At 31.7% G+C, this 16,358-nt stretch overlaps 1 protein-coding gene across 1 annotated transcript; it reads left to right on the top strand.

The window, feature by feature from the left end:
* Window positions 1–9,799: 9,799 nt before the first annotated feature.
* Window positions 9,800–16,358, top strand: LOC148598606 (uncharacterized). Its single transcript, XM_088561573.1, has 4 exons — window positions 9,800–9,887; window positions 10,543–10,690; window positions 15,863–15,940; window positions 16,238–16,358. Exons 1-4 carry the CDS (start codon window positions 9,846–9,848, stop codon window positions 16,300–16,302), a joined length of 333 nt encoding a protein of 110 aa, XP_088417699.1. The 5' UTR covers window positions 9,800–9,845; the 3' UTR covers window positions 16,303–16,358.

Consider the following 16,358-nt stretch of genomic DNA (forward strand, 5'->3'; position numbering starts at 1 on the left):
CTATAGTTTTCTGATATAAAAAAAATCCTTTTAAATCATCATCTCATTTTTACATTTTTTCGCCTGAGGAATTACCCTCAGATCTTAAACATGAAAGTAATACAAAACCAATGTGGAATTTCTGATGATAACTAGACAAAGGCCCACGGGTCTTTAACCGACAATTTGTTGAATTATCATCAAGAATAAGTACTTCGATAACAATAAATTTTGTAACAATAGCTTTGTACTGTTATACCGAGTATTGAAATACAAAAAGGATATTGCCCTGATGTTAGATTTCTATATATATTATTAAAACAAACAGAGAGTTTTGGCCTTGGTGTAGTGTAATGACACGATTGTTTATGTATGTAAACGGTTTGATATATATATATTTGAATATGCTACATTTGCTTTGAAGCCTTGAATATCAGACTCGTTTTCTATATTTCTCTGTTCTCGGGTTTATGATTAATTTAGGTAATACACATTCATAATAAACATGAAAATAAATTTGACAATATATCAACCCGAAGTTACATATTTTATAAAACGATGTAAAAAAAAATAAAAAGTAAAACATCAAGTAAAAGTAAACAGAAGTAAATTAGACCGAAAAGCATAGTGCAGGTTATTCAGATCAGCTGACAAAGTAAACACAAATAAACTTGGTTTACAAGTAATCAATGGAACCAAGATTATAGCGGTAATCAAAAGAATGTACTCCAGGGACAAAGACCAGGCTTGGAAAACAGACATACACAACAAAGAACATAAATTACCTATAATTATACATACAAAATAACAAAAGCAAAGGAGCAACTCGGACTCCACTAAAAACTGGGAGCATGTACCAGGTGCACCGGTAGGGTAAGCGTAACTTGTATCGAAATGTGTCGCACCTTAACTTAGTTGATATATCCAGACAAAGATCCGTGTTTTACATTTTCCTTTCATTTTATTATTCTATCGATGTCCAAGGCATAACATGATCATAATGAACCTGGAAAATAGATTAACATGTTTTCAAAACGACTCATTTGATTGTGTACAGGAATGGATGAAAAATAATAAAAAATAATTTCTGATGTTTTAGTTGAAAAAAATAATCCAAACTTCTTTAAGCAATGTGAAACGAAAACCAAATAGTCATATTGTGCCATTTATTATAAATATAGAGGTCATAACAAAATTACCGAACTGATATTATCAGGGCAATATTACAATATTTGACCAAGTGCAATATATATAAACAGTGTATATAATTTAAACCTCGGTCATCACTTAGCTAAAATAACACTTCAGGAACTCTAGTAAAAATAGTATATACGAAAAAGGTAATTGTCTGAACATTGACCCTCACAGTGCCTTCTTTTCAAAAGGTATTTTTCTTATGTGATATTTGAATATGTTGTCAAAATTTGAATATCCAACGTTTTTTATCATACATCTAGCAATAGTTCTCTAATTAACAATCGTCATTTTCCTCGCGTCGAAGTACCAACTGTAGCGAAAATTATAATAAGAAATTAAACCTTCTATAAAAAGGTTTCCTGTCGTTATTCTCGACTAGAAATCTTCATAGAATAATTATCTATTTCAAAAATTGATAATCAGGAAACGTTATACATGTATACGTCTCAGAATGTAACTACTCTATTCGCTACACTGCTCCATCGGATCAAATTGATACAGAGAAGATATGTTAACGTACAGAAAGGTCTGAAAAATTGCCAACGATGTTAGAACTATCAAATTTGTGATGCAAATTGTTTGTCGTTCCCTCTGCGGGACTCGAACTCGTACCGCTGTGACATCTATGGCAGAACCGCTTGCACAAAATCCAGCGCCCTAGACCACTCGGCCAGCTAGGCATAAAAAATCTAGCTTTCGCTGGCCGGGTCATTCCTTCTCGTAGTACACGATGTAGTACACATGCATCATTTATTGGTGTTTTGATTTTTTGCAGACAAATCATAAAGGACATTTTGGCTTTGGTCACACAACCTTTTCTTTGCTTTGTGAAAACTTCCATTATAACTTAATAACAAAGAATAAATAAGTGTCTACAATATCAATATCGTTTCTTTGTTTGAATTTGTGATTGTATATTGTTTTCTTTTTACTGAAAACCACATTTTCTGTTTTACTCTTGTTCACTGTTAGCTTCCAATGATTACAGTATCTTTCAAACCATGTCAAACACTCCTGCACGTCATTTACGCTCTCTGATAATAATGCTGTATCATTATCACCAAGAATAATAACCAATTTTACAAATATTCCTATAGACTCTTGACATACATCAGAAGACCCTTGACATACATCAGAAGACTCTTGACATACACCAGAAATGGTCCAAAAACTGTTTTCTGTAAAAAAAATCTTCCAAATAATTCAGAATTAGGGTAAATAAAAAAGGAGACAAGTTTTCTCCATGCTTTACACCAATGTCTGATGTAGAAAAATTCGAAATCTTTTTTAATGCACGATTAGTGTTTTCATACATACTATGGATTACATTAAATATTATTGACAGTGGAATGCCCATTTCTACATCCAGCTTGTGATTTTGTAATCAAATTGACATAATCCGCGTACTCATTCAACCCATTATTCGGCATAGTAGAAATAAACTTTTCCCGAAGCACAAAGTTAGCGTAATGTCTCTATACATATCAAGATAAGACTTTGAACCTTTTTTCTTATATATTGTTACTATTATTCCCTTTAGCTAGCTTTCGGGAAAATACCAGTATTGAAAATTAAATTGAATACTTTAATTAGATATATTGGCATGAAGCATTCAATAGTACTTTTAATATATTCATTTAAAATACTTTCCACGTTATCCTCAAAGTCGGAACCCTGATCAGTATATACATTTTTACTCTCACTTAGATTTTTGAAGAGATCATACAGAGTTGGATTCTATAGAAATATCATCACCTGAATTTGTTTATTGTTATTATTTAGACTATTTTAATTTTCCAAATTAATTTTGGATCTTTCTCTGAAATTTCTCATAATTCATTGGCTGCTTTATGCTGAATGTCGCTGTATGCTTTGGTAAGCGCTGCTTTTTATATTCCTTGCTCGCTTTACGCATATCATTTCTATTTTTACCGTTTTTTTTTTCAAAACCTTATCGCCCCCGAGTTTTGTGAAATGTTTTACGCCGAACCGAACACATATCATTAAAATAGAGCTTAAAGTTCTCGTGTTTGTAGTGGTATTTACGAATTGTTAGGTCTACCTGTAAATATTGTCACTTGAGTAAAGGTATATCATTTCTATACAACGTTTTATTATCATACATATATTTTCATATGTCTTGCATTTCACTTTGCAGATCTTCAAAAGCTTCTTGAAAGAGTAAATATAATTTTCAGGTGAAATGTAAACACATCCAATCAATACATCAGAATTTAGCAATATTATTTGTTTAGATGAATCAGCTTTCCATGGAATGAAATTTAATATGTTTATCCTTAAATATTTTATAGATTACTATGATACGACCCGGTGGTTATTTACTTTTGTCTGTTTTTACTACATATGATAGACCTTTAGGTAACTTAATTTAATCTAAATCAGTTAGTTTTGACTCACCATAACATTTATACAAACACCAGAAAAAAACTAACAATTAGTTAAATTCTGGATATAGCAATTTCTCTTTCAGTCCACATACATTCAGAAAACAATACTTTAATTGTTCAATGTAAGGTTGTCCATTGGTGGTATTTTGCACTTCATCATTTTCTGTCGAGGAATGCCCTCTTGCACCGTGTACTTATCTAGCCTTGTCTGGGTCTTTTTTCGGTGATGACTTCTGGGATATATGCTCTTTGGTGATGTCTGATCTACAGTCACTCTCTGTCGCGGATTGAGTTAGGTTGCGAGTTGAACACGGTGTTATTATTGTCTACTGGTTGAACATACAACTGATAATCAATGTAGAGCTTTTCTCTAATTCATGATACATTGTCAAGCCTCTTTCATAGCGGGGGTATAACCTCCGACCCCTAGCCTTTTTTCGGGTTGGAAATGCAATCTATTAATTGTGCTTACAAAAGTGTATCCTGAATGGCAGGGAAAACAATTAGAGTGTACTTTTGCCTTAGCCTTGAGGAGTCAGGTTTCTTTTATACGACAAAAACTTAGCGTATGCTGGGGTTGAAAATTGGGACCATTCATGTTTTAAAAAAAGTGTTAATTTCATGTATTTTTATATTAGGACCAATAATGGCTTCAAATTCAATCTCAGGATCTGCCTCTAAAATATACATGCGATTTTACCGAGAGGACAGTACGTTAGGGCATTGTACATCACATACACAAGACTAATGTGTGACGACGCTTACATGAATGGTCCAAAAACACATATCATCTGTCCAGTGTTTGATCTGCCATGGATTTATAAGTGCATTCATTTACTTACGAAATTATAACAAAAGCCATTAGTCCATTTGACTTAAAGGTTTAAGAGAAAATAATAGAAACACGATTTGATTTGCATAACGTTGATGTAGTATTCAATATTCAATATTATTCAATACATAGGTAGATCCAGAGAGTGGGCTTATGTTTGACAAATTTCAGTCTGTTAATTATAGAGAAATCTTATTTTTAAACTATCCGTTTTTCGGAATTTGCATTGTGCGGGTCGTCTTTTTAGGATCCAGTGGCGTAAATCAAATTAAAAACGACGCGATTCAAGAACGTGAAGAATTCGTGAAAAAACAAATTTCATGCAAAATAATATAAGGCCGCACGTACGCCGAGTACGTCCAACAAAGAGGAAAAAATAAGGATTAAATTGGTATATAGAATAAATCTGACAGAACAATATAAAGAATATGAGAAGAACTTCATAACCACAAATGGAGGGCTTTTATAGATGTAGGAATGAAAATCTTTAATACAAATTACTTCCTCTTCATATTTAGAGCAAAAAGATGGTATCGCATAAGCAAAAAGTACTCTTTTTATCTTAAAATTGAGCATATTTTACACGAATTTTATGAAATTTCATTTTTTTATATTACATGTCCAGTCAAAATCTTTTTGAAATGAATCATATAAAATTAAATGGATTTTTTTTCATATCAACAATGCAACATTTTCTTTTTTTAGACAAATAAGATGGTATCCCATTAGTTAAATTATTTTAAAAAAGAGTACTTTTTACCAATACGTTAGGATATTGTGGTAATTTTATTCTCCTGCAACAAGGAAAATGTGTTCCCAATGATCTATATACAACTAATATGGACATTTTTAGCATACAAATTACTTTTTTATATTTAGAGTAATAAGATGGTATTGCATAAGCCAAAACTTCTCTTTTATCTACATATTAAGTATAATGTTACGAAATTTCACATTTTTCACACTGCCAGTCCAGTCAAAATGTTTTCGCAATTTACCATGTATAATAAAAATGGACACTTTCATAACAACAATGCAATATTGTCTTTTTTTAGATACATAAGATGGTATCGCATCAGTCAAAAACACTCTATTATCTAAAAATTGAGTATATCTTACCTTAATTTTATGAAATGTCAATATTTCATACTCAGAGATTAATGAAAATGTTTGCGATATGTACCATGTATAATAAAATGGACATTTGTTTTACATGAACTATGCAATATTATTGTTTTAGACCAATAAGATGGTATCGCATTAGTTAAAAAAAATATAGAATATAGAACCATTGCTCGAAGAACGTTTCACGATACACGAAGAACGACGCACGAAGTGAACACACGAAAGGCACACGCACACGACGCCAACGCTGCACGGTACACGATCCCACGTAACACGCCTAGAAGCACACGATACACCCTCACGAAGCACGCTAAAATGGGAATGTTACACGTTTCAGGAGATGTAAGGTGTTTTTTTTTTCACTTTTAGAACCTGAAGAAAATGACACCATTCCCATGAACATTTTACATGTTAAAATATATGTAGTCTACATCGCGTTAATACTCCCGTGCTCCATGTCCGGGAATAAAAGCTCCCCACATACAACTGAATGGATCGGTCACCATTGGAAATCCACCTTTAGTTTAAAGAATATTAAGCCGTTTCATCTTGCGACGACTACCATCAAACCAAATAAGTCTTGTTAGCTTTGTCTAACAGAAGAGTATACCCCAAGTTGATGCGGTCGATAAAAAACCAATATGAATTCTTAATTAATTGTTTTGCGGGTACAATACATATGCACATCGAAACTAAGCAAATAAACTAGGGTTAATAGTGTTTTCATTATTAAACTATACAAAATATCTGCTCATTTTCATTGTGAATGGTGACAGTAATGACCTTTTCGTAGAAAAGGGATTTCCGGAATTTTGTATTTTCTCCCATTGCACGTGTATGGCAATTGTTTTTAAATACACTTGAAAAAGTATTTTATTAATTTAAAAAAACATTTATACAGTATCTTAGCTTTTTTGGCCATATTAGTGCAGATTCAAACTTACTCAAACCCATTTAGACTAAAGAATGTTACCTCAATCCCATTAAAGTTTGACAAAATATAAACGAAAATGGAAGCTTATATATGTAGCATACATACACTATACACACGGTCTTCTCGCATTCAATATGAAGATCTTTATGTCTCGACCATATTGTCTACCATAGATGTCCAACTTATACGCATATATATCCCAAAGAAGAATAAATATTAAATACAAAAAATACCAGTTTTAGATATTGTAAATTTCGATACTCTGTACACGTGCTTCAAAGGGTAACATCTCATCAGCAGCATAAAAAATCAAATATGTAGGAAGATCATAATCAAAATATTAGTTGTATACAAAAGTACTGAAAACCAAAACTGTCGAAAGAGGAAACCAAATCCATCACCGAGAGTTTCTACCATATGCAATGCAAGGAATAAAAGAAATTTAAGAATTACCGATTTTCAGTAATTTTACCAATATATTGTATTTTTGTTTCGAAGATCGCGATTTTGAAATGGTTTTGGTTGCTATCATTCTTTTAATAGCCTCTACTTTTTTGTAAGCTGTTTAGGTTGATAGTGAACTAGTAGTTGTATATTTTTCAATTGTTATGATAACCATAAGATTACTCTTTTTACTAGTAACTGAGTCATATTTTTATTGGGATTTTAAAGAACTTTTTATATCATTCCATCTTAAAACCAAATTTCAAAATGCATTTTTCATTGACAGTTTTAACAATTACTAATAGAGATCTTTCGTCTAACGCGGATTTGATTTTTTATGAGCAACTCGGTGGGTGTTTCTAGAAAATTAGAGTACCCTAATCCTATTGGTGAACATATTTTTGTTACTTTGTATGTTTTTTTAGTTATTTTATATTCTTTGTTGTGTTTGTCTGTTTTCTATGTTTTATTTTTGTCCATGGATTACATTCTTTTTCCGCCAGAATTTTGGTCACCTTGGTAAATCTTTACCATTGTAAAATAACTTCGGTATGAAGAAAAAAATAACGGGCGATATAGAAAAAAATCAGAAATTCTCCTTTATGATTTTGAAAAATTGGTTACATTCGAAGGAGAATATAAGAGTGTGAATTGATCAAATTCAGGATTATCTCATTGATGAATGCCTAAAATTTGAGTTTTACGATGTCAGTATGCTGTGAAAAAGAATTGTATTTGATTCCTTGATCAGTTTTCAGGGGGAGGGGGTACTATTTTTATTTTTTTTTCATTCAAATTAGTTTTCCATAATATGTGGAAAATAAATTATTTATGGAGTGATACCAATTTTGAGACGTTTTGGTAGAGCAATAACTTGTACTCTCGAATTTGTGAGACATTTTATGGAAAAAATCAATACTCGATTAATTCTCAGTATAAAAATCGCCGCAGGTCATCAAGAAGAACCCCAGAAGTATCAGTTTTGATACACGTGCTTTTCACATTAAGAACAACGGATGTCAAAAATCAATGTAACATCTAATTTTTGTTCCGAACATAGTCCATAAGAAATAGACAACGGTCAATACAGCAATGCTATTACGGAAGAAGGGAAATAAAAGGATGTAATCGTTTAACGTGTATGTCTCATTAGATAATGGTCAGTATAGCAATGAGTCGTAAGGGAACGAGGAGGTAGACCGATTGGATAGATAGACGTTTTTTTAAGGGAAATATATATTTCATTTCTAGTTCATTAACTGTTATCTTTTAAGTGTAGAAAAACATAACAGCAGTTGAATAAAAAGTTTATAATTTTCTTTTTCTTAACTATCCATCAGAAAAGCGCAGGAGGTACGAGTATGCTTTTGAACATTCATTACATGCATTGTTCCATAATGATGTTAAATCGAACAATGAAGCAAAGTCATTATTAAAGATAGAATGTCAGTTATACATAATATTGGGGATTCACAATACCACAGTGTATGCGTTATCTGAGTTTAAGTGAAACCGACCAAAACATCACACGAATATGATAATTAAAACTTTATAGCTGAGATATTGCCCTATTAGCAAATACGTATATGTAAATAGACAGCCACAATTATTTCTAAAATAGATGTTATTTTAATTAAATACAAAGTTAATTGAAGTTAGTTGCTAGAAGTCCTTGGTTTGTACATTTGTATAATTTATATTCAGTTTCTTCATTTCCGTTGTTACAAGACCTTTTTCAACTGGATTTCAGGCGTGTCTGATTGTAAAATATTGTTTCCAATGAGTCATATTTCAAAGGGGGAGAGCTATGATCGCACTAAAGTTTTTTTTTTTTAAATCCGCCTCATTGTTGTTCATTGTACACCAATGGCTAGCATTGTACTTACATTTTCGTCTCGGTGGGTGTGTCGTCTCTTTGACATATACACCATATCTATCATCGTTATACATGTAACTGTTTCGTATCTTTTTCTTGTTTGTATGTTTTGTTTTGTTTACAATTTTTGCAGAACCATTTAATACAACATAATCGTATCCTTGGCAAAGGAATGTATGTGTAATGTGCAACCAATATGTACAGATGTTGAGTATATTTCATGTATAATTAAGTAGCACTCCAGATAAGAATCATGCGAAAAGTGACTCATGGATAGAAAGCCTTTATATATATTTTTTTGGATATTTTGTTGGAATATCCAGAGTAAAGAGAAATTAACATTCAGTTTTTCATAAATCCCGTATTTTTAGGAGATAACCAATTATATAGAATGCACTGTAAATTTCAAAATTAAGGAATATAACTCTGTAAATGCCACTCAAATACAATAGAATCGGATTTTCAATGTTGATTATCTCTGAAGAGATCTATATTTACACATTGCATAGTATAGATAGTTTTCCTTTCCTCGTTTGTCTACCCCGGACTTGACTTTTTATGAGCTACTCGGTCGGTTTTCTTGAAAAGCATAGGACGCTTACCCTACCGCTGCACCTGGTCCATTCTCCCAGTTTTTTTTTCAAATTTTGCAAGCTTATTACAACGACAGCTATGTATGATTTTAGTTTTAGTAACTTCATGTTCTTTGTTGTGTTTGTCTGTTTTCCATGTCTGGTCTTTGTCCCTGGATTACATTCTTTGGATTACCGCTATAACCTTGGTTCCCTTGATTACTCTCTCATAGACCCATAGAACAAATTGATTACAAAAGATATAGAACTTTTTTCAGGGTGTATCATTTTTTTTCAAATTTTGCATGCTTCTTACAAAGACAGCTACTTAAGAACTACAGGTTGATAAAAAAAGCCAGAGCATACGGACTGAAAAAAAGTAAATTGATGTCTAAACATGACAATTCTGGCATTGACATATTTACAAGAATAACTATATCTACCAGGTTAGAGTACTTCAAGCATCTACACTGTGTATATGCTGTTAACCAGCAAGGACATGAATCTGCATCTATTTACGGTAGGTCATAATAATTCAAACATTGAGAACATTCCGTGTTAATATTATACATAACAATATTATCTGATTTTGGGAGGTCTAGTGTTTTATTGAAAGAGTAATCAAGGAACCAAGGTTATAGCGGTAATCAAAATAATGTAATCCAGAGACAAAAACCAGACATGGAAAACAAACAAGCACAACAAAGAATATAAAGTCATAAAAATCATACATACAAAGTGACAAAATCAAATGAGCAACTCGGACTCCACTAAAAACTGGGGGCATGGACCAGGTGCACCGGTAGGTTAAGCGTCCTCTGCTTTTCTCTGCAACACAAACCGAGTTGCTCATAAAAAGTCAAGTCCGGGGTAGACAAACGAGGAAAGGAAAACTATGACCCGTTGAATAAATCCGTTTTCATAGTGCAGATGGATACACCATAACAATCCATGATTTCATGATGACGACCATAAAACTTCTGTAGTGATGACGTCAATCCTGAAACTCGGAATTATCAGTTTTTTGGTTTGATATGAAGTTTTATGAGTATCCCGTATTTACAAATTGTTTGTAAATGTTGTTTTCGAATTTGTTACGCAAGATTATCGTTTTTGAATTACTTGAAGACTCAATATGTATTTCAGATTTTTATCTTTTTTTTCAATTTATATAGTTTCTTATTGGAATCACTCTGATGATTCTCCGGTCAAAGGTTTGTGCACAGATACAATGCAAAACTTCAGCCACGTGCCCATCAGATAACAAATGCTGTCGAAATGCCCAGGGAAAATTGCTTACACCGATAGCAGAAGGAGGATCGGGTATGATGCTTAATTCCATATTTGTCAATTCAATTTGCTGTCTAGTATTCAGATATTATTTTCTATTATACATTTGTTTTTTGTTTTTTGTTTGCTTGTTATTGTGTGTTTTTGTTGTTTTATTTATTTTGTTGGTTTTGCTTTGTTATTTCTTTGTTATTTGCTTTTTTTTCTTGTTTCATGGTATGACATTGCAGTTCATGATAACGGTAAAATATACCGTAGATTTAGCAGTGAAATAATTCGAATGTGGCATGCAAGTCACGGTAATCCAATAGTAGAGCGCAATAATATATATAACAGCTCCGGGTAAATAAAGGGGTTTCGTCAAAAACGATTCAAACAATATCAATCAATGAAACAAAGTACCATACTTCCGATAAAGTAAATAACAAACATAGATCGTAAAATATAATTTTAAGATTTCAGAAGAAATAAATGATAAGCCACCTGTTATAGCTATGATTTAAAGTCACTCTCAGTGATACAAAACAAGCAGCAGTATTGACTTATTGATAGAAGCAGAGACATTTTTTTTATCTGTTGAACTTTTGTTATTACATGTACCCCTTGCCTTTGCAAAATAGTCTGAATATATTCGAAATTAATCTACTCTTTTAATCTGTCTGCTTTGTCCGCTCGTCTGTCCATGTTACCCTTAAATAGCCTATTGAAAGGTTATTCATCATAAGGAATTGATTATTAAGTAATAAAAATACTGTTGTCCCTTAAACTGATAATTCAACTTAAGGATTGTAAAAGCTAAATCCCAACAAGCATGACTTCTCGAGAGAGCAAGCGATTTTGATGACATTTCTTTTTTATATGTAGGTTGGATGCCTTATGTTGATTCCTTATAAGTTATATTATATTGAATTATTATGTTGAAATTTTACAGGTATATAATATTGGAAATTAAGTGTATACAAATATGCAATTTTATATAAAGAATTTTATAAAAAAAATTATTAAGTACATTTAGAATATTAATTTATATTAACTTTATAAAGTACTATTGTTCGTGAGGTACCAATTGTCGTGGTCGTCGTAGGCAGGTCAAATCATGAAAGTAAATTCCCAAATTATATTGTGATATTGTATGCTTCTTAGTTTGATTTCAAACTTCAAAAAAAGTGTACATATGCAATTAGTCATCTTGTTTGTTTGTTATGTTGAGTTGTGACCATTACGTAACAGGTAACTTTTGATACCTGAGGTACATAAGCCTTTGGAATTATCAGAGAGGATGTGATTGTTTTAAACCCATCTATTTTACTTGTTTTATTTTCTAGGTCAGAAACAGTTTTGTTTCATTTTCGTTTGAAATTTAATTGGTCTTACGTAGCTACTTCTCATCATGCAAAACGATTCTATAGTTAATTTTTTTTTGGAATTATTTCAATTTCATTAATTTTTTCTTAGTTTAAAAACATGTTATGTTGATTTGTGAATTATTTATTCAAATCACATGAATAGTATTAATTCGTTTGATGATTGTCATAATTTTTTGACGAAAAAAAAAAAAACAAAACAAAACACATAAAAACAAAACAAAAAAACCCCCAAGGAATTCGTATATGAAATCCCCTTTCTAAACGTTATAATACCTGAGTTAGACGAATTAAGTCTGCATTTAATGTATTGGATCCAAATGACTACAGAATAACAGACAACACTAAAATCCTTTTTTTCTGTGATTGTCATGTACATGATTCAATATTAAATCACTAGTAACCGTTGTTTTAATTGTAAATTGCTTCATTTCAAAAACTAAAAATCCAATATTTTACCTTATATTAAGAGGATGTTAAGGGTAATCGAATGCAAGTCTCCTTTGTATCTCATCTGCCAAGTTTTTGTTAAATTTCGGGAGCCATGTTTGTAGTCAGTACCAACGAAGCACGAGCTGGCTTAAACGACTGGTTAAAGAAGATTTCCTATGATATCACTTGATATTGCCTTATATGGAGTATTCATCGAAATAAATGTGTCCTAAAAAGATGTCCACTAAATTAACAGAATACATCGTAAATTAACATAACTCGAAGAAATTAGCATTTATAGATCCTAATGCGACAGATCGCGTAGGAAGCAATGATTGATTTATAAGTACTCCAGGGAAAAACGTGGAGCCATTTAGATCACTCTGTATTTGAAATCAACAAATGATATTGTTGCACTCTTTCGATACTTTTCATACTAAGATATTATCTTTTTGAGTACCCCCGAATTGCACAGACGGACTCATACATGGAAGTACTGGGAATCTATACTATTTAAGGAGGCGACCGATTTCTTTGAGCCGCAGATCCTCTGAAACCATACAAGGTCATATATGTATGATATATGGTATATATGTAGTGTTGGGTACTTCCTAAATTTGAAACAATATTTTTTCTACAGAAAACGCGAATTTTTGTGAAAATATCCCAATTCGGAGACCGTCATTGGTCTGTGTGTTATAATACGCTTCCGCGCATGCTCACTCGAGGTATTGTTCCGATCATGTTTACTTGATTGTACATTCATTAATTCAACGACATCCACCATTTTTCTGAGGTTCAAAACTGTCCAGGCAGTTAAATCGGAAATACTTGTAGTTTTATCATAAACCCATTTAAATACTATTGTTTATATCATTAGATTATGAATTAATTTCAGATAAATACGGTAATCTGATTGGTTAAAATAATTTTGTTATATCTCAATGGATAAAAAAATATTGACACGCCCCTATTCAGTTAATTCAGAGTTACTTTTTTCATGTCCAAAGATAAAAATATGTTTTAATTAATTTATAAGAATTGGCAATCATAAAAAATGTGTCTATTGAAAAATAACATAAATTTCTCATGTGTATATTCAATGGACACAATGTTTATTATTGCCAATTCTTAAATAATATAAATTTAGTGCATATAAGTGAGTCTTAATCCCGCGAATGAAGGTACATGTATTAATAATGAATTCGCGTATATGATTTTCTTAAACCTCTTTTTTTAGGAAATGGAAAGGGAAAGATCTAAGTCAACACCTTCTACCACGAGTCTAAATTTTATCACTTTTAACCAATAAAACAATCATTCCAATAAAGCAATAGTAAATTAACGGAAGAAAAACAGCGGACAGATTTTCTTGTCAATTGCAAACACTGCTTTATTTTTTTAGGAATAACCTGATTAACTGGCTCATAGAAATAAATATATAGTACATTTTAAATCAGTCAATCACTGAGTCTTTTCCATACATGTATTTAGCATTTCAAGTAAAGTTACATTTATTTTGACACGTTAAGTTAATTTTTAGTTTTGTTTTTGAAATTGAAAATTCTACCACCAAGTTGATGCGGTCGATAAAAAACTTACATGAGTTCTTAATTAAATGTTTAGCGGGTACAATACATATGCACACTAAAACAATGTCTGATATCTGTTTTTGAGTTTTTGAGTACCCGATTATGGAATTTTAATCACAGCCTTACTACCGGTATTGTGACTAATTCAACACAAACTTTATTCAAAGCCAATTGTTTTAAAAATCAATAGACCATTCTTTATCTTTTTATTTCTGCAGAAATTGTTTTATACTGTACCTATACTAAGACAACATTATGAAGTTGTCAACATGTAAAACTACCTAGTATTTCAAAACCGAAATAATTGGCTATTGTCACAGAATCGCTGACAAATTTAAGGGTGCAGTGTCCCCGTGCAGTACCATAGCTCACTGATAATACGTATTCCGAAACTTGAAATCTGAATAAGTTCGACGTTCATCATGAACAGACACAATATTAAAATACCCGAGTCAGCAGATATAATATATTATAAGATATAATATATATGCTTACAATAACTGAGTTAATGTATTTATACTTATGTTTTGTTTTATGTTAACATAATATATCAACGTGACACAAATCAAACATTAGCATTTACATTCCTGTTAAGCACAACGGATTTGTGGCACTACAATTAAACTTCACAAATGTAAACTTGTATTTATTTCCCTTTCCGAAAATCGTAACTGACTTTTAAACCAAATTTCTTATTCGTATTCAGATGTTACTATTCATTGGAAATTTCACTCTGAAAGCCAGTCTTAAATGAGATCAGGTGTATTTTTCCCCATTAATATAATGCATTGATTATACACACATCACATAATGTTAACCAGTAACAATAAGACACTTTCAAAAGTCTCCATATATTTTGGTTTAAAACCTATCAGAGTCTTCTAATGGTTTATTTGGCCGAATCATGATTGTGAAGTGGGGCTACTTTTGGGCGTTGAAATCAAGAACCACATTGACCATCGTAACTATAAGAAAGGATTGACTCATGTATATGCTGGTTAGAAGGAAAAAACACAATTTTGATAACAAATGTAATCTCTAATGTAAATTTTGTGGTTATATTGAGAGTTCAGCAGCTACTCTAATGCTCTGTAAATTTTCAGTGTCCAACCTGGATTTCGTCACTGTTAAGTTGTGCTTAAGGGTTATCAAAGAAATATTTAGGAGTGGTGCATTTTCATCTTATTTATAATAAGTATGTGCTTTGCAAAATCAACGGTACAAGATCAACCTGCTAATTTTCATTAAACTGGCTAACAAGTTTCAGACCAGTTTTTTTTATGCTCCCTCCAATCAACCGTTCGCTACTCTTCTTTTTTATTTACATTCTGGAATCATGCAACTTTTAAGTAGGGTTGATGATTCTCTAAACGTAAGTTTTAATACTATAAAGTTAATAAGTAGTTTTTGAATCTCAGACAGATCAGCATCGTCGGTAGGTTTGTAGCGAATATGGAGCGAGATCACCATCATATGTACAAACATCGCATTTCTGTGACTGTGATAACGCCTGGTGTGGTTTTCTATAAGTTAGTTGTAGGGTTTGAAGCCGATGAAGATTTGATAAATGACGATATTTCAGGTCATGCCTCTGTTAAACGATGTTAAAAATCTGTACAAAGATCGAAAATTTCACTGAACTGCCTGGATTCTTCTTTACATCCAAGGTGTTAATCTAAATTTTATATAGCATATCATTTGACATTATTAACACATTCTTTAAATATAAACAATAAAAGACGATTTATATTTCAATGAACACTATTTACAACAATTGGATCCACAAGTAACATCTCTAAGTTTTATTTCATTTTCAGAAACGGAAATTGGATCATGTACAAATGCAACGAGTGGTCCGGGGGATATTTGTGATATTTGGTGCGGCTGTTCAAGTTGTATGTATAATTACTTCAAGCTCTAGAGTGATACTAGTGGTCAGTTAATTTTCTGCAGTGTTGTATTTATTTTGTTTAACATAAATCGCATTGACCTCTATGTGAATTTGTTTCAAGAATCCTAATCCCTTTCTCTTTTTAGCATAAACATATTTTGATACTATTTCAGTGTCAGTTAATACACGTTTAGATATTTTACTGTTACCTTATTTTATATTACTTCAAGCGTGATATGGTAATTCATTAGTTTAAAAAAAAACATCGTTTTAATTCATTTGTTTTTTGTTTATTTTCTAGCTTCATTATGCTCACCCATCATTACACCCGGTCAGCCAAGAATATGTATAGTATTTGCCGGCTAAAGGTGCACAACAAGGATTCCTTGTGCCATAATTTAATAAAGCAATAAATAACCCAA

Source organism: Perna viridis, chromosome 14 (genome assembly GCF_037379345.1).
Source record: "Perna viridis isolate PV_CMFRI_1.1 ecotype Kerala chromosome 14, ASM3737934v1, whole genome shotgun sequence".
Lineage (NCBI taxonomy): Eukaryota > Metazoa > Mollusca > Bivalvia > Mytilida > Mytilidae > Perna > Perna viridis.

Excerpts from the sequence above, each read along its gene's own strand:
- LOC148598606 (XM_088561573.1), top strand. The coding sequence starts at position 9,846 with ATGCTGTTAACCAGCAAGGACATGAATCTGCATCTATTTACG. Across the intron at positions 10,691-15,862 it reads GATAGCAGAAGGAGGATCGG|AAACGGAAATTGGATCATGT; the intron begins GTATGATGCTTA and ends TTTCATTTTCAG. Across the intron at positions 15,941-16,237 it reads TTGGTGCGGCTGTTCAAGTT|CTTCATTATGCTCACCCATC; the intron begins GTATGTATAATT and ends TTTATTTTCTAG.